General features: G+C 44.4%; 1 protein-coding gene across 1 annotated transcript in view; it reads left to right on the forward strand.

Annotated features, from left to right (window-relative positions):
- The window catches only part of LOC125940127 (neprilysin-like), a 195,526-nt gene extending 177,606 nt beyond the window's left edge, over positions 1 to 17,920 (forward strand). The window contains exons 19-21 of the mRNA XM_049655840.1: positions 1,759 to 1,863; positions 9,038 to 9,078; positions 17,728 to 17,920. Of these exons, the coding sequence (XP_049511797.1) occupies positions 1,759 to 1,863; positions 9,038 to 9,078; positions 17,728 to 17,875 (294 nt within the window). The 3' untranslated portion in view covers positions 17,876 to 17,920. The remainder of the gene's footprint in view (positions 1 to 1,758; positions 1,864 to 9,037; positions 9,079 to 17,727) is intronic.
- The last annotated feature ends 1,478 nt before the right edge of the window (positions 17,921 to 19,398 follow it).

Here is a 19,398-nt window from a genome sequence, read left to right on the forward strand (position 1 = left end):
GTGAACCAATTGCCTTTTCATGCTAGTAATTGCAGATTGCTTGCTTTTATTTTAATTGTGCAGTATATGGAACTTCGCAATATGAGGGTAGACACCAAACTTCAGCTGTCATAGTCCATCCTTACGCAAGTGTAATAGCAATGTAAAAGCCTACTACACACTGCCAGTTAATTCTTTGTTTATTTATCACTCATACAGACCCTAGACCAACGTGAGTCGTTTGGGTGAATGCCTACGCTATGCTAGCGTATATTATAGTGTTCCCAGACGCCTACGTTACTTGAATTTACTCAAAAGCTTTCGCGACAATTTTACCAACGTTGCAGCAAAAGTTTTGGGACATTCAGCGGTTTTTGTCTTATTTTAGCGACACGCACAAAAACAATTATGGCAAGGCTGGTCACTCTGTTAACCAATAATATCCTTGCATAATGGTTCTTGTGATTACAAATTTCAATCATTTTTGTTCCACATTTCCCCTGCAATAGCGCTATGTATACGAAGAGGTCACACAAGCTAGGGCTTGACTTTCGTGCATTTCAATAATAAATTGAGTCGCTCCATTATTTATTGCTTGATATAACCTTTTCGACGTTGCCTTAGATTCAGAAGCAAGGATGCACATATTTCTATAGTGCAGAAAGTGATACTGTATAACAATGCCACTTTAAGTGTAAGAATGAAGAAACATTTGACAGTGGGAACGCGGAACCCATTTGAGGAATATTTAAACATTGGTTGCAATTACCCTATGCGTCGTTCTATTCTCATGCTTTGCACCTATATTGTAACTCTTCTGGTAGGCATTTGATTTCGTGTTCGCACTCTTTTTTCCAGTTGTGAGAATGTCGGTGATACCCTAATCAGTAACATGTGCGAGAACCACAATAAACCTAACTAAATTTGTACTAAGCTTCATACTAACTTTACATTCCCTTATTCTTACCTTTCCACACACTACCATTTATATATTGTCAAATGAATGTCTTGAGCACGAGGTCGCGGGATCGAATCCCGGCCGCAGCAAATGCATTTGGATGTAAGCAAAAGGTAAAAACGCCCGTGTGCTTGCGTTGTAGTACACGTTAAAGAACCCCAGGTGGTCAAAATTATTCCGGAGCCACCACTACGGCGTGCCTCCTAATCAAAACTGGTTTCGGCACGTCAAACCCAACAAAGAAATGAATGTCTCAATATATCGTTGTTAGGTTTCTAATTTTCTTTAATTTTGTGTCACTCTTCATTTCCTAGTACCTCGTTTTACTACTATACCATTTATTCATGTTAAGATCCCCTATACAGCCTTGTTTTTTTTTTACCATACCTGAGACAAGGTTGCGCCAACTAGTAGCACATCATGTAAACCATCAATGAATGCGACGTAAGAACATACGTATAGAGACAGTGCGAAGATTTTATTGCCAGATATCTAACGTGTCACGCCTTCTTGACAGATTTTATTGCCAGGACTTGCAGTGCAAAAATATACAGCCACACTTCCTTACAATGTAAACAAAAAAATTAAATTATGGGGTTTTACATGCCAGAACCATGATCTGATTATGAGGCACACCATAGTGGGGTACTCCGGAAATTTGGACCACCTGGGGTTCTTTAACGTGCACCTAAATCCAAGTACACGGGTGTTTTCGCATTTCGTCCCCATCGTTATGCGGCCGCCGTGGCGGACAATGTAACCAATGTAAACATGATAGTCACTTGCAGAATTCACCGCATCTCACGTCCTTCAATTTTCAGGCCTTTCGAGATGTGTCGTCAAATTGTGCGGCAAAGTGTCAAGAGCCTAACAAGGATGAAGACCAAAAGAACCGTTTAAAAGAATTTTTTCAAGCGTATACAAAAGTAAGTTCGCATCACACGTATAACATAAGAAAAACCGTAGCTTTATTCAGATTTTTTTCACGCTGCCATATTTAAAAATTACCAGGAACATTTGTATGTGATAGGTAACCCATCAACATTTTTCCCCTTGACATCCGCTAACCTTGATGATCATTCACCGATCAGTATGTTGCGTGAATAGAAAACAAGTGCTAGAACTAAAGTACAGGCTTCGATAGAACTAAGCAATGGGCGGCTTTGCTGTGGGATTGTTCATTTTTGCAGGCTACCAGAATATTAAACATCAGTTAAGATTTCAGCGATATCCAGAATTCTGAATCAGAGCAATAGAAGGATAAATTTTCGTTGATTGAAGCGTCATGACTGACAGCTGTCAACAAAAAGGGTCTCGTTTTCGTATAGCGAAACCGTATATATCAGGCATAGTCCTGAATGTTCTTTAAAGATATTTGCATTTTCTGGAGATATACTGTCATGGATTTTTCCGGGTGTCCAGGCATGCGTGATGCTTCAAATCTTGGCACTGTGACGTAACTACCACAATTGAAGCTCTCCACGGTGCCTGTTGTTGAGAAATTTGCGATGCGCCCTTTGTATGCGCAGCATTCTGCTATTGGCTCTACGTTTCCACTCACTCTACCGGTTGGCTCCACGTCGAAATAATAAGTGCTTCATTTTGAACGTTCAAAACGGGCTATGGCGTGAGACAACGCCCGAGTATGGAAGAAGAGAACGAAGTAGGATGGAGTAGTTAGCCTTGGTCGGGGAAAGAGCCTTTTGCCAGCTTAAGCCACGGGTCCTCTATATTTGTATGCCATGAAACTCGGGAGTGCCCTTTTACGAACACGATGATTTCGTCGGAGCGTCCCAGAATATTAATCTCCTGGCATAACTTTTGCAGAACAAGGATTCTGATACGCGCTGGGTAACCGATCAGCTCTCAGCTCCTACCGGTTGACAAGGACATCCTCGCGGCAACTGAAGACGATGTTGTAGGCATCGAACGCTGCCAATCACAGCAAGATGCTTTAAGCGACTTTAAATGCCCGGTTCTTCCTGAAACAACGACATCACTATGCTAACATCAGCGTCCCGTCTAGGAGTGGACTTCCCAACAACCAAGCCCCTACCATTAACATTAGAGAGGTTTAGCTTGTCCGGTAAACAGGTAAACGCGGGCGGACGGGGTGGACGGGCGTTTTGACGGAACCGTATACATGAGCGGCCTGCATGGTGCTGCCACCTGTCCACATAGTGGACAGACTAGAAACCTTTACTTTTGGTCCGCAAGCTTACCGTACAACGTATATGGCGTCGTCACCAGTAGAACTACCCTGATCTTGGCGACTACGAAATGATCTGGCTAATGCATCGCAGCGTTAGCAGCGTAACGTGCAACTTTAAAGGACAAGATAAGCTTTACAACCCGCACTTCAGCGCGAGTTGCCTCCATCTCATGGTCATCATAGAAGACGTTTGTTGTTGTTGTTAGAACGTTTCTTAAAATAATCATAAAAACTTTCCGCCCCCAGGAAATGAATCCATCAGGGCGGGGGGAGGGGTAAAGGAGGAGGTTCAAATATTATTCATCATTTTTTACTCTTATAAAAATTGAAGTAATGACTGGAATATGAGGCGCCGTCTCTCGAGGGTACCAGTGGGAAGGCGCCAGGCGTCCAAATCCTGAGGCCTCAGAGTAGGGGGCAGGGTGGCTATCACTCTTTTTCGGCGCTCGGCGAGATCCGAGCAGCCCCCGAGTATATGATTCTGATCCAGCAGCTGATTCCCTGGACAGGAGCGGCAAGTAGCTGATTGCCACTTTTGGAGGCACATCATGGCGCGGCGGGCTGGTGTCACTGCTGTCTCCGTGACGATGCGTCGCAGGCGTGTGGCTTCAGCACGGGTACACTTCCCCGGCAGGGGCGTAGGATTTTCCGGGAGGATGTTACGGAGCGCGGCCCTTCGAGAAGCCTGCGCCTTTGCCAGGACTGTGCCCGGGTCGATGGAGTATGGGTCATGAGGCACTTGTGGACGCGTCTCTCAGGGGTAGGAAAGAAGCTCCCTTGCCAGAGAGTCGGCCATTCGGTTGCCAGTGACCGCAGCGTGACCTGGTACCCATGCGAGGCGGACAGTGTGGCCAGCCTCGTCAGCGATTCGGATCGCCCGGTGTATTCAGTGAACAGCACCATTGCGCGAGTCCAGCTGGGCGCAGGCCTTTATGGAGGTCTGCGAGTCTGTGCAAACAGTGTGATGAGTGAAGGCTGCGAAAGGAGGCATGAGGACGGCGTCGCATACAGCGGATGTCGCAGCCAGTTCGGCCGTTAATGGGTCGTTGCAGGAGACGTTCAAATTGGTCTACCGTTCGGGGAAACCTAGGAGTAAAGAAGAACAGAAGTAGCGAACCTTGGTTGAGTAATAACGCGTTCGCAAGCCTATGTCATGGCTCCTTGTTTACCATACTGCATACTGAATAATGGGTGTAGTGGACGCTTCGAGTAGTTAAATGTGTAAGGGTACCTGCATATTAAGCTGCTTCGGGCTTGATACCAATGTGTCGCTATCGCAATGGTTCACCTGGCGTTGTGGTATAGGTATACAAGCCTGAAGCATATATACTTGATAGCTAGTTGTTGCCCTCTCAAGAGTTCAGGCATATAAGATACAGATAATTTCCGCTTGATACACAATTTGGGACGTACTGTATATGGCTTGGTTCTGACCTAATGTGGCTGCGTCGACAGGGTGTCTATAGAAAAAAAAACGGCGCGTCGACAGAGAAGACAGTGAGACAATCCCGACGATAGTGCAATACCGGGCTGACCTGCAGCGGAGGTACTCTACACACCAATCCACCAATTAAGGTAGATAAAGGAGGATTAAGGTGAATTAGGGTCGATTAGGGTGCATTAAGGAGGATCTGATTTCAATAGGTGGATTAGGGTGCACTAAGGTCGACTAAGCTGGAATTAGGTGGATGAAGGAGTATTAAGAAGGACTAAGGTGGATAAAGGTCGGGTAAGGTGGATTAAAGTGGACTGAGGAGCATTAGGGGTTGATTGAGGTGGATTAGGGTGCATTAAGGTGGAATAAAGTGTATGAAGCAGGATTAGGGTGTTATTGTCGTGATGCTTTAATTAAATATATATATATATATATATATATATATATATAGGAGACACAATCTCTCCAATGCCATTCACTGCATTCTTAGAAGAAGTATGCAAGGTCTTAGAATGGGAAGCATTAGAAGTGAGAATCAACGGGGAATGACTCAGCAACCTTCGGTTTGCAGCTGACATTTTCCTATTAAGCAACAATGGAGACGAATTACAGCAAATGTTGAGGACCTTAATCGAGACAGTGTAAGAATTGGGTTGAGATGAATATGCCGAAGACAAAGATAATGTTCAATAGCCTGGCAAGGGAACAAGAATTCAGGATCGCCAATCAGCCTCTAGAGATTGAAAGGGAGTACGTTTATCTAAGTCAATCACTCACAGGGACCCTGATCATGAGAAAGAAATTTACAGAAGAATAAATTTGGGCTGGAGTGCATAGGGCAGGCATTACCAAATCCTGACTGGTAGATTACCAGTGTCGTTGAAAAGAGAAGTGTGCAATCATTGCATTCTACCGGTGGTAACATATGGGGCAGAAACTTGGAGGTTAACAAAGAAGCTCGAGAACAAGTTAAGGACCGTACAAAGAGCTGTGGAACGAAAAATCTTTGGACTAATGTTAAGAGACAGGAAGAGAGCGGTATAGGTCAGAGAACAAATGGGGATAGCAGATATTCTAGTTGACACTAAGCGGAAGAAATGGAGCTGGGCAGGCCATGTAATGCGTAGGATGGATAACTGGTGGGCCATTAGGGTTACAGAATGGATACCAAGAGAAGGGAAGCACAGTCGAGGTCGGCACAAAATCAAATGGGATGATGAAGATAGGAAATTTGCAGGCGCAAATTTCCACAAGCTGCAAAAATCACGATACGCGACTACACGCCTATCACAATACACTCAAGTACAACGATACACGTCTACCCGAAAATTACGACACATGCGTATCTGTATATTGCCGGCGCATCAGGGAAAGTGCCTGAACGCATAACGGTATGCACATGTCTTCATGTGCCAGTGTTGCCCCATAAAAACATCATTTTTTGCGGGTTTATTAACCATAAATAAAATATATAAAAGTGCACGACTTCCACACGTAGCACCACTAGTGTTAGGCAGAGTAACCTAACAACACGTCTACAAGAGAAAAAAAGGAACATTTTTGTTGGGACAACAGAAATTTACTTATCTACTGTTTGCAGGTGTGGTAGTAGAACGAAATCTCTCTACGTCCTTTGTTCTCCAAGAACAGTTAGCAGGTAGTGCACTTCCTGCCTCCGTTTGCAAGGCTTAGAATACTGAGGCGTATCATAAAATGGCTTTAACTGTATCAATTCGCAGTAGTTGACGAGGAAAAAAATATATTTTTAGGCTGTTGCTCCTGGGCAACAGTGGGCATCAAATGGTTAGGTACGTCGATAAGAGATAATTGGGGGTAGGATTTCTAGTCCATAAGGATATAGCGGGCAACATTAATGAATTCTACAGCAAAAATGACATGGTAGCAGTAGTCGTAATAAAGCTGAATGTAAGGTATAGAATGAAAGTTGTACAAGCCTACGCCTCAACCTCCAGTTACGATGATGAAGAAATAGAACCGTTTTATCAAGATGTTGAATTAGCAATGAGAAAGGTACAAACTCAGTATACTGCAGTCATTGGCGACTTCAATGCAAAAGCGGGGAAAAAGCAGGCTGGCGAGCAAGCAATTGGCAACTACGGCATCGATTCTTCGATTGCAAGAGGAGAGATGTTAGTAGACTTCGCAGAAAGAAATAAGCTTCGAATAATATATACCTGCTTCTGGAAGCGTAGCAACCGGAAGTGGACCTGGAAAAGCCCTAATGGAGAAACAAGGAATGAAATAGATTTCATACTCTCTGCCGATCCGAGCATAGTGCAGAATGTAGAAGTGTTAGGTAAGGTAAAGTGCAGTGACCATAGGTTAGTGAGGTATAGGATGTCTCTCAATTTGAAGAGAAGAAGAGTGATATTAGTCAAGAGGAAACAGGCCAACCTAGAGGCAGTAAGGGTAAAATCACACCAATTCAGGCTGGTGCTCGCACACAAATATGATAAAAAAGGAAGATAAACACAACATACAGCTAATGAATGAAACCGTAACTAGGTTGATCTCAGAAGCAGCAATTGAAGAGGGAGGTAAGGCACCAAGGCAACCAGTAGGTAAGCTCTTCCAAGTAACAAAGGACCAAATAAAGAAACGACGAAATATGAGAATGACAAACTCAAGAAATCAGATAGAATTCACTGAGCTGTCGAAAACTCACTGAGCTGTCGAAAAAAAAGTAAGGTATATCCGAAATTATATTGAGGAAGCTGTAAAATATGGATGCAGCATGAAATCAGCGAGAAGAAAACTAGGCATAGGACAATGCAAAATGTATGCACTGAAAAATAAACAGGGTAATATCAACAGCAATTTCGATGAAATAGTAAAAGCAGCGGAAGAATTCTATACTGACCTGTAATGTTCCCAGAGCCGCCAAGCTACTCTCGTTCGAAGTAGTGATGAACAGGATACTGAGGCCCGTTATTTAAGTAGCGATGAAGTTAGAAGGGCCTTGAAAGACATGACCAGGGGAAAAGCTGCTGGAGAATATGGAATAACAGTCGACTTAATCAAGGATGGAGGATATATAATTGAAATACTTGCGGCCCTTTATACGGAAGGACTCACGACTTCAAGTGTACCAGAAAGCTCAAAGAACGCCAACATTATACTGATCCGTAAAAAGGGAGACGTTATAGAATTGAAGAATTATAAACCCATTAGCTTGCTCTCGGTTTGATATAAAATATTCACCAAGGTACTTTCAAATAGAATCAGGGCAACACTTGACTTCAGCCAACCAAGAGACGAGGCTGGATTCAGGAAGGAATATTTTACGATGGATCATATCCATGTCATCAACCATGTAATAGAGAAATCTGCGGAGTACAATCAACCTCTCTATATGGCTTTCATAGATTATGAAAAAGCATTTGATTCAGTAGAGATACCAGCAGTCATAGATGCACTGGGAAATCAAGGAGTACAGGAGGCAAACGTGAATATCTTCGCAAATATCGACAAAGATTCCGCAGATACCTTGGTTCTTCACAAGAAAAGTAGAGAGTTACCTCTCAAGAGAGGAGTCAGGCAAGGAGACACAATCTCTCCAATGCTATGCACTGCATGCTTGGAAGAACTATTCAAGCTCTTAGACTGGGAAGGCTTAGGAGTGAGAATCAACGGTGAATATCTCAGCAACCTGCGGTTCGCAGATTACATTGCCCTATTCAGCAACAATGGGGACGAATTGCAGCAAATGATTGAGGACCTTAACCGAGAAATTGTAACAGTGGGGTGGAAGATTATATGCAGAAGACAAAGAACATGTTCAAACGCCTGGAAAGAGAACAAGAATTCAGGATGGGGGACCCTGTCATGAGCAAGAAATTTATAGAAGAATAAATTTGGGCTGGAGTGAATACGGCAGGCATTACCAAATCCTGACTGGGAGATTACCACTGTTGTTGAAAAGAAAAGTGGGCAATCATTGCATTCTACCGGTGCTAACATATGGGGCAGAAACTTGGAGGTTAACAAAGAAGCTCGAGAACAAGTTAAGGACCTCACAAAGCGATGGAACGAAAAATGTTAGGCCTAACGTTAAGAGAGAGGAAGAGGGCGGTGTGGATCAGAGAACAAACAGGGATAGCCGATATTCTAGTTGACATAAGCGGAAAATGTGGAACTGGGCAGCCCATGTAATGCATAGGATGGATAACCGGTGGACCATTAGAGTTACAGAGTGAAACCAAGAGAAGGGAAACGCAGTCGATGACGGCAGAAAACTAGGTGCAGTGATGAAGTTAGAAAATTCGCAGGCGCATGTTGAATCAGTTAGAGCAAGACAGGGGTAATTGGAGATCGCAGGGAGAGGCCTTCGTACTGCAGTGGACATTAATATAGGCGGATGATGATGATGATGATGAGGATGGTTTAACTTTTTCCCAACCTTTTATACATATCATCTTCTTTGTGCTTATAGCGTCACTGTGAAGCTAATGGACATAGTGAAGCCGAATACAGGTAAGAACTCATTATATATTACTGCACAGCTAGTAGGCCACATATCTGCATTCAGGTTTCTCCGTTTTATTGTTGAGCTATAAGCTGAATTAAAACCGCTCGAAAGCGGTAGATGCGTGTTTTCACGGTCGCCTGGGAGAAGTAATTGTTCCCCACGTTTGTATTTATACGCCACGAACAATGTATCAACAACTTTTGAAAAGTTGGCCTTAACTACGGCCTAAATGAAATTAGCTCAACACTCGTTTTCTACGTGTCCCTTGACCTTATGTCAACGCTTTGAAGTTTTTTCCAATGCAGTAGGTAAAAGAAAGGTGCGAAACACATAAAATTATTTCGGCCAGCACACCATAGGTTTACAAGTGTATTTGTCGAACTTGCGTATCAAGCCTGCTGTAGGTACTGACTGAGCTCAGCCTGCCACTAAATTACAATATTAAGGCCTTTCTGAAGCGTGCACACTGCATAATTACATTGCTGCTTGTGAGAGCTCGTTCATTTAGGGTGGAAACAGAAACCTTGTACAGGGTGTTGTGTGCAACATTCGATGTTTCTCGCTTACTTGTGATTGCTTAAAATGTTTCAAATATACGCGTTTTATGGCTATCTTTATGGGTTACTCCACCATATAAGTAGGCTTCGGCAGTGTCCTGAGGCAAGTTAACTAGGCACCTTGTTTATATTTCATGACAATAAGGAGCAAGTTAAAGGTAATATGTAACCGAAGACAACTTCGCTTACATATTTCGGATAAATTGGACGCTTAGAGTAATTGTTATATTCAAGAGTTTCAAACCATACGGCCGCGATCTCCTGGGAAAACTATAATTGTTACTGCACTGATATTAATTTACATAAAATGACATGAACATTACAGGAATTTTTGATGAGATGGCAAATTTGTGTGAATAAAGGGCAGTCTCTGCCCGAAAGCGTGATACTGCCATGTTTTCCAGTGACCTCTAAAACTCTATGACAAACAGCGTTCCCATTTAGGTGAATATCGGGGGCAGATTAGGAGGAACGATTGCCGAAATGGTAACGTTTTATTCATAAATATGGACTTTCCAAACATATATATATATATATATATATATATATATATATATACAGGGTGTTTCAGCGAACACTTTCAAAATTTTTTAAGGTTGCCTGTGGCAGATAGCCCAATTCTAGTTCATGAGCTGGTCTACTCGAAGAGGCGGACATCACTTGCACAAAAAATTGAAATGCATAATCGACTAATTAACAAAAATTCACTAAATAAATTTTTAAATAATTACCTGTTGGCCCATATTGCAATTTATAAATTGTAGCCGTGGAGTTCGCAAGGCTGATCCACTTAGAATTCATTCTCAGGATGACACCAGTTTCAAGATATTAATTCCCGAACTTTGCGGAGAAATGCATTGGCGTTCCAGTTAATTTTGAGCTTCAATGCATGAAGTGACGTTTTGTTAAGAACCTAACTGGAACGCCAATGCATTTCTCCGCAAAGTTCTGGAATTAATATCTCGAAACTGATGTCATCCCGAGAATTCGGTCCAAGTGGATCCGCCTTGCGAACTCCACGGCTACAATTTGTAAATTGCAACATGGGCCATCAGGCAATTAGTTAAAAACTTAATTAGTGCATTTCTGTTAATTAGTTGATTATGCATTTCAATTTTTTGAGCAAGTTATGTCCGCCTCTTCGAGTTGACCAGCTCATCAACTAGAATTGTGCTTTCTGCCACAGGCAACTTTTCGGAATTTTTGAGTGTTCGCTGAAACACTCTGCATATATATATATATATATATATATATATATATATATATATACATAGAAACATTATTTGGCTGGAAAATATTTTAAGTATAGCGGTGGTCGGAGCCCTTCAGTCCAGGGCTCCACTGGCCTCTGCCGCCTGCCTGACCTGGCTAATTCAGGACTTTTGTCTTGCCAAGTCGGAACGGCTGAGCTGTGCCTCCCACTGGTCCATTGAGATATTATCAGTTGGCCTATGAGGGTGCTTAGTACACTCCCAGGTTACATGTATTAGTGTAGGTATGCCACCGCACAAAGGGCACGTGGCCCTATAGTGGGGGGATACATGGCATTTAGCAGTTTTAGATGGGGGAATACCCCGGTGTGTATTTTGCGCCAATCTGCGGCCTCTTCCCCCATAAGTTATGGGTGAGGCGGCGGGTATTTTTGAATAAATTTAGCCCTCGTTTCCAGCCCTTTTTGATTGAATTCACGACGCACGTCTTACATTTCCCCAATATCCAGTGGGAACTAAGCCATGCACAGGGTTTACGTATATTTTCGTGCCGTACTAGGAGAGACTAGAAAGGCGGTGGGCAGCACGAATAAAAGAGCTTTATCAGAACAGTCAACGCGACGTCGTCATCGTGTATGTTTGTCTACCCACGGACTACTTCGTCATCGTCTTGATGGCCTGACACATACACGCGGCGGCAATGTGTAATGCGGCATTTGCCCCAACTCATGGAGTGTGCCAGACCAAGAAGATGACACTGAAGTACCGCGGGCGTAGAAAAATATGTTTTGGGGCAACAACAACAACAACAACAATAACAATATCACGGTAAATTTAGGGGAAGGTATGAGTGATGCACAGATATAGTGAGGGCTACGATTTATCTCAATTTGAAGAGCGAAAGAGAAAAATTTGTCAAAAGAAACGGGCCAGCTTAGAAGCAGTAAGGGTAAAACCATACCAATTCAGGCTGGTTCTCGCAAACAAATATACAAATTTTGAACCGAAAGATGAAGATAACATAGAAGAAATTTATGAAACCGTAAGTATGCTGATATCGGCAGCAGTAATTGAAGTGGGAGGTAAGGCACCAAGGCAACCTGTAGGTAAGCTCTCCCAAGTAGGAAAGGACCTAGTAAAAAACTGTCAGCCCTTCCACTAGGGTGGAGATAGAAGACCAGCGAAGCTGTACGATGGTGGGAATTATGTATTTACAATTATGACTATTAGGATGTGATGATGCAATTGGTTATTGAACTATTAAACATTGAGAAATATATATGATCCGGTGGTTTTAATTTATTTCGTGACCACAGGGACCATGACCTTATGGTCGCTATGGTACACCTCTATAGGGTGTACGGCAAAGGTTGGCAAGTTCTTCATAAACACGTCACGAACGCCGCGCGCGTATGGTGTGAATGCGGCAAAACACTGCGGCTGTGGACAAAAGTTGTGCGCGTTGTTTGTGTGACCGCACATAACCGCTGTCAAAACGCTGGCTACGTGACGGAATGGCTAAACGCCGTTGCCGACACTGTTAGGGGAGAGGCGGGCGAGAGCCCAGTGAGAGTCGGTGTGACAGGCGGCCGAGGCCGGCAGGGCTGCGCGCATGCGTCGCGGTGGGAGAGCGGAGGAGGTGTTTATTATACATAAGGAAGAGACGCTTAATTCTGCAGCCCATAAGGGAGCACGGCGCAGCGTCGTAGGGGATAGGGGGAGTAGGAGGTAAAGAAAAAGAGAAGAGAGATAGTTCAGGGGGCTCGTCCGCACATGGGTAGGCAGCAGAGGCGGCAGGGACCGGCAAGGGCAGGTACGCTCAGCGGTATGCTGCTATCCCACTCGCCTCCACGAACTCCACGAGGCTGTGTAGTGCGGGGAGATGGTAGCGGGATGGGAACAGCAGGTTGGTCAGTGAGTCAGCAGGAAGTCCCTGCAGTCTATAGGCTCGGGTGACCTTCGAACGTTCCTGTGCTAGGGCTGGACAGGCGCAGAGGAGGTGTTCGAGTGTCTCGGGGTCACCGCATCGTTGGCACGAGGGGGAGGCGGTGCGACCTTTGGCATGAAGCCTGGCTGCTGTCCATATGCAGCCAGTCCGGAGTCGCAGCAGGGTAGCTCTGTCTCGCCTGGTGAGGCCAGACTCGGGGAGCAGCTTAGGTCCCTTGCCATTTGCCACCCTCGGGTCGGGGTGGATCGCCAGTAGAAGCTGCTTCAGTCGTGGCCTCGAGTAGTCTGAAGCCGCCACTGATCGGTAGAGCGGGCACACACTGTCTAGGGTGCCCCAAAGCCCTTCTCGCCCCGCTCCTCTTCCACTGGAAAGTAGCGTTTGCTCTCCGCCGTACGTTCGCTCCCCGTGAAAGCGCGCGTCCTTCGCCCTCGCGTGCTTTGACTCGCACATACAGCATACAGCCAAAGAGAGTTTTTTTTTTTCTATTGCCGAATGCGACTTTCGAAGAGTGAGCCCTTAACTGGTTCGCTGTAAAAAATGACAAAGCATGAAAGTGTCAAACTCAAAAGAGATCAGATAGAATTCGCTGAACTGTCAGAACAGATCAACAACGAGATAGTAAGGGATATTCGAAATTAAAAGGTGAAAAAGATTGACGAAGCCGTAAAATATGGACGCAGCATTAAACCAATGAGAAGAAAACCTGCCATAGGACAAGGCGAGATGTATGCACTGAAAGATAAGCAGGGTATTATAATCAGCAATTTCGATGACATAGTAAAATCAGCTCGAGAATTCCCTACTGACCTTACAGTGCTCAGAGCAGCCAAGCTACTTTCATTGGAAGTAGGGATGAACAGGATACAGAGACTCGTTCTACAACAAGATGAAGTTTCAAACTTCGCGCGCATGGACGATTTTTGAGCCCTTCTTATTGGAAGATTTTGAACAGCCAGTAATTCATCAATGCACATGGTACTTCGCTACAACAGTTAACAAGGTGTCCTCCCCCCCCCCCCCAATCGATTATGGCTAGATGTGCTATCAGTTGAGTTCACAGTGCTCCCAGGGCCGCAGGAAAAAGTCGTATTTCTCCGTAGAAGACATTCATAAAGCTCCGGATAACTACCTTGCGTAATTTACTGCAAACGTCGTAATTAGTCCCCTTCCTTTGAAGAGTACCTAGATATTGTCCATAACACGCCCCTATAAACACCGTGTATTGTTTAGTTCACCGAGGACATCGCTGAAACCAAGTAGAAATTTCTTATGACGCAGGAAAATAGGGGAGAAAGACGATGGCTTAGTAATTATTTGCACCACTTCTTACTGGAGCAGGAAAGTAAACATTTGGTCGCACATTGCAGTTACCATTACCCCCCTCCGCTTTCCACGAAATATATACGTGTTGTAAACTATAGCTATGTCGGGACGCTGGGAAGCATAGCTTATAGCGGCCATATCACAAGCTCTCACGCTTGAATGGGATTTTTATTACAAAGTATGTGTTTGATCCAAAGGCATTTACCTTGGCACATAGTGTACCACCTATTTTCGCTAAACTTGGTCTTGGCAGGTGTTAGAGTTCTTCCAAGCTAGCGGGCTAAATACTTCCCGGCTCGTTAGACACGCTCATAACACTCTAGAATGCTTGTATTTCTAATTTATTGCACAAGCCCCATCTACCCATCTAATTGGGATTTTATCTACACATCACCCATTACCTTATCCTAACAGCTACCAATCCTAATAGAGCTACCTTCATTAGTTCAGGCCACACACCAGGCGAATCTATTACAACATGCATAAAAAGTACAAATCAAAAGGATGAGTGTTCCATAATTAATCATAACGCTTCTCTATAAGCCAGAAACGTTAAACGTACGCGACACATTGCACTGGAAATGCTGCCTATTCAAAGTACAAAATATCTGAAAGGCAGAGTTCTCCTGGGACTTTCGGTTGCTTAGAATATTTGCTTGGAATTCTTTAAACCTGTATTTGATCAACACGCATGTACCATCGGACATAAACATGGTGTATTGTTCTTCCTATTTTCGCAAAATTTGGCCTCAGTTGTATATGTAATTATGCCAGCGTAGCCGTCTAAATTTTGCACCACTCGTAAAATAGACTAATAATGCTATGGAACATTGCATACGTATTCTACAGCAAAGAGCGTACTTACCCACCCATTTTGAACATTGCCTACACATTACCCATACGATGTCCCTAATTTTCCCCAGATATATAAACAAGATGACTTGTTTAGCTCACCGAGGACACCGGTGGAACGAACTGCGAATCTCATATGATGCACGATAACGCATGGAAAATCTGCAACACTTGTATTTAAATAAGAACATTGACAGTTTTGCATTTGATTGCGTTTATATTCTCCCTATATTCACGGAACTTCAAGTCCGTATCTCGTGCTGTTGTTTTAGGAGTCAAGAAAGCATTTGAATTAGTGACTGAATGACACCCTAGGACGCTTCAATACGTAACTTTCTACATAGGCTGTAATAAACCTACACCGAATAAACATTTATCGCTCGTCACTCAGAACATTACTTCGTACTTATAAAAAATAAACACCATGCCCAGCATATTCTTCCCAAGATACCGAGGTAAATAAACTAAATGCCATTTAGAACGCGTAATAATTGAATAAACGCAAGAATTCAGTTATTGTGTTCCAAACCTATAAACAACCTACACAGTTCAAGTTTTCAGTACATCTCACCAAAGATGTCCCATACTTTCGTAAAATATAAAAGCTCTGCTGTTTTTGCTTCAGCCAGGAAACAAGTAATAGTGCAGCTCTTATCTAGAAATATCCTGAAAATGAAATCGACATAGTCAGAAGTGATACATACCTTTGGGAAAAATACAAGTCGTGGTCAATTGGTGTTGAAATGGCTGTGCACGTTCCACCGAGGTCATTTCACGAACATATCTACGATAAGTCGTGACTACACTGAAATTAGACAGTTATACCTGTAAAAGGTTTGATTACATTTTTTATGGTGATGAGGTGCTGAGGCTGTGATGCTGTGTAGGCCATCTCTTGACAGAAATTAATAGTTCCACCATTTGATCATCTAATGACTTCATTCCGTAAGGCACACTGGTCGTTGAGGTCGGCTGATTATAAATATTTATCCCGACGTCTTCTCGCCCGCAGGTTAAATATAGCAAGCAGGTCGTGTTTTAAAATACGGTTACATCAGTCCTAAAAAACTGCTGGCTCTCCTGCACGCGAGAGTAGATCTCAGCATGAAATGGCTACCGGCAAAGCAGATTGGTTGGAGATGATACTAGCCACAATCTTAAAAGGGGTGTAATGCATGTTCGCAACGGCGCACCACACCGCACGGCACCGCACCACGCCATACTGTGTACTGATCCATCTCCACGCAATTGTTTCCTCTCACAGACAGTGGCAGGGAACAATTGCATCCATATGGCGATTTTTGCTGCCTCTGGTGCCGCCGCCATCAACCGCTTTTCTTCTTCCAGCAGTCCAACGCGCTGAGCGTCTGTCACGTTGGGCTGCTGAGCACGAGGTCGCGGGAAAGGTGGGGAACGGGTTTCCCCACTTTTAATTTATTTTAATTTCACAAACCAGGGGACCAGAGTTAATCAGGGGCGAAATGCGAAAACACAGTGTACTTTGATTTAGGTGCACGTTAAAGAACCCCAGGTGGTTCAAAATTTCCGGAGTCTCCCACTACGGCGTGCCTCCTAATCAGATCATGGTTTTGCCACGTAAAACCCCACAATTCCATTTGCTTTTTAACGTCTGTCACGACTTTTTCTTCTTGTCGCATCGAAGTGGTGGGTTGCAAATGTGCGGCCTTAGGTAGGTGGCCGCGGTTCGTGGCAATGTTGTCATATTCGTGAACGGCCGCATAATCCTGGCGTTTTCGGCACAGTCAGGCAGTCTTTTGCTCTGGCGTATAACTCGCTAAGCGATCGGTTTCCGAAAAACGCTTCCTACCTCTCCTTTCATTGAGCTACATTGCTTGGTTTAAGCATTTGTGACGACAACCTCACTGAAAGCGACGCCCAGGGTGAAGTCCTGGCGACTCAGGTCCGGAACCCGACGGCCGCCTTCAACCCCTGATCCGGTGGCCGACCTTCTCCTGGTGCCGCTTCTGGAACTCCTCCCCTCTTCTGCCAACGCGGCTCGTTTTTCTACCGCTCTGGCCGATTTGCCGTTCGGTCATTGGCCGCTCAAAGCTCCGTGTTTTCTTGCGATTTGATGCTTTTCCTTTTGTTTTCTTCTCTTGCGCCGCGCGTTCACGTGAAGGCCACTCTTCGACGTTGTCGTCTTTAGCCAACACGGAATTCACCTCGGCGCGCGCTCTCCTTGTCGTCTGCTTCTTATTGCCTCAATCCACCAGCACTGTGTCGCGCACTTTCTCACACCACAGATGCATACCAGACAAAAAGAAGGTACACATTACAATGAGCTTTGTATAAAATGGGGCTATGTGGGAGGAATTCCTCAGAAGCGACAATGACCACATCCGGCTCCAGGCAGTTCAGAGGAACCCCGATATTGCATCGAGACTTCGCCTCCCGGTGCCATCGTGGGCGGAGCCACCGACTTGGACCTGAGGGAGCCGTTGGCTCCCCCGGGCCACTGTTTCTCAGGACCAAATAAAGTTCTTTTCACCGTCATGTAGTTGTTTTCAGTGATTGTTATACGTGTAGATTACAAAAGTAGTAATGTTCTACACATACACAAATGACACTGCGTGTAGCATCTGTGCTATCTCGCTATTAAAGCTGCAAACATCACCAAGAGAATAAACTTATTTTGACTAGTACCAAAAAAACTACACGAATCTCTCTTTCTCAATCGCTACCTACATACCGCAAAGAGGATGTCACTGACACATGCCTAATATTTATAATTTTCTTTTGCAGCGTCAATTTTGCACTAAAAACATTTGACCAGTTCGCAAACGCATTTCAGTGCAAACCGGGAGACAAAATGAAAGGACTCGACAATTGTAAGATTTTACCTTGGATGCTGGATTCAGCAGAGTATAACACCGAGGATCAAAAATCTTAGCATGGAAGCTTTGAGAATTTGACCCCAATAATAAACTTGCCACAATTCCGCAATGTTGTTGTTTTCATTTATATTTTATTGCAGTTTTCACGGTGTTCAAAATGCATAAATCGCGAAGTGGATCGTGAGAAACATAGTAGTAGGCAGCTAGAGAATAATTTCAACCATTCGGGGTACCTAAATAGGCACATAAGTGCCAGAACATATATCCACTGAGCAAAGAGGGAGCATTTTGAATGATCTTGTGCCACAGTGCCAGCAGCAGAGATGGTATTTCTTCAAATCGAATTTATTCACAACCTGGAATGGTTGCCTGCACTTGCCGTGTTACGCTTTCATACTGGCACCAACAAAGTTGCGAGCAAACATTGATCCGTGTTCAGTATTGTTATATTTTTCAGTCCAGCAATTTGGAAATTTTGTTTCGTATGGCCGCTTTACATTATTTTTCATCAAAACTTAATATAAATGAAACACTCTACCACGCGTTACATAGTAATTATTAGTTGCCACCCTTTCCCGTATCCTGGTGCTTACCAGCTCCTTCATCAATTAGAAGCGTCGCTTAGCGAACTTGACAAAGGTTGGTCGAATGCACAACGTTTATAAATCACCGGGGGCTCCTGTGATTTTTTTTTTCTTAGTATTCTTAGACTAGGTGGCCGGGGTCCTGTTCTACTTCGTTCCGTTCGTCCCTCCTTTTCGTGTGACGGTGATGATGATGATTTAATGGCATCCCCTTTGAAACGGGGCGGTGACAAATATAATCACCTAGCCTGCTTTATTTAATCAATCACAAAAGCATCTAGCGTCATCTAAGTTCGAATCGGTGAATTTTCCTAAATACACAAACTAATGCACGCTTAACGCCACCTACTTGTCGGCGCACGCATACCCCGACACGATATTTTCTAGGTTCCGACAAATATCCGCCCGTTGCCCAAAGCCCGAACTATTGTTACAATTTTATCGACACGCTACCAAGGTATATGCGTGCATGGTAGATAAACTTCCATAGAAGTCCAAACGTCCTGCAACGTCACCTTGCAGTTAAAGTGCCTAGATAAAAAAGTTTTTCAAGATGACGACACTCATTGTTATTATTGCGATAGCAATTATAACAATGAGTGTTCAACCGGATTTCTGCCGTCGGCGTCGCCGTCGCCGTGAGGTTCCCTATAGATAAAATCTTCGCCGCGCGCCGTATGCCCGAGCGGAAGCGTGCGGGGACGCGCGCTATCGCGGAGAGCGAACGCACTCAATCTCCCACGCGGAAGCAAGGAAGCAGGAAGCCAGCGCCGGAGGGAGCGGGGGGGGGGGGCGCACTTCTACTCTGCCAACAACCGCGCTCGTCGCTAGTCCGCCCCGTCTCTTATCTCCACACGGCTCTGACCTTTATGCGCCGTGCAGTCGCCGCTCAGTTTCCGTTGAAGCGATAGACCGCACGTACCTTCGCCCGCAGCGGCGTATGCTTGCTGCCAGCGTTTTGACAGTCGTTGTCTGCAGTCATTCAGTGTGATCTA

The sequence above is a fragment of the Dermacentor silvarum genome, chromosome 9 (genome assembly GCF_013339745.2).
Source record: "Dermacentor silvarum isolate Dsil-2018 chromosome 9, BIME_Dsil_1.4, whole genome shotgun sequence".
Taxonomy (NCBI): domain Eukaryota; kingdom Metazoa; phylum Arthropoda; class Arachnida; order Ixodida; family Ixodidae; genus Dermacentor; species Dermacentor silvarum.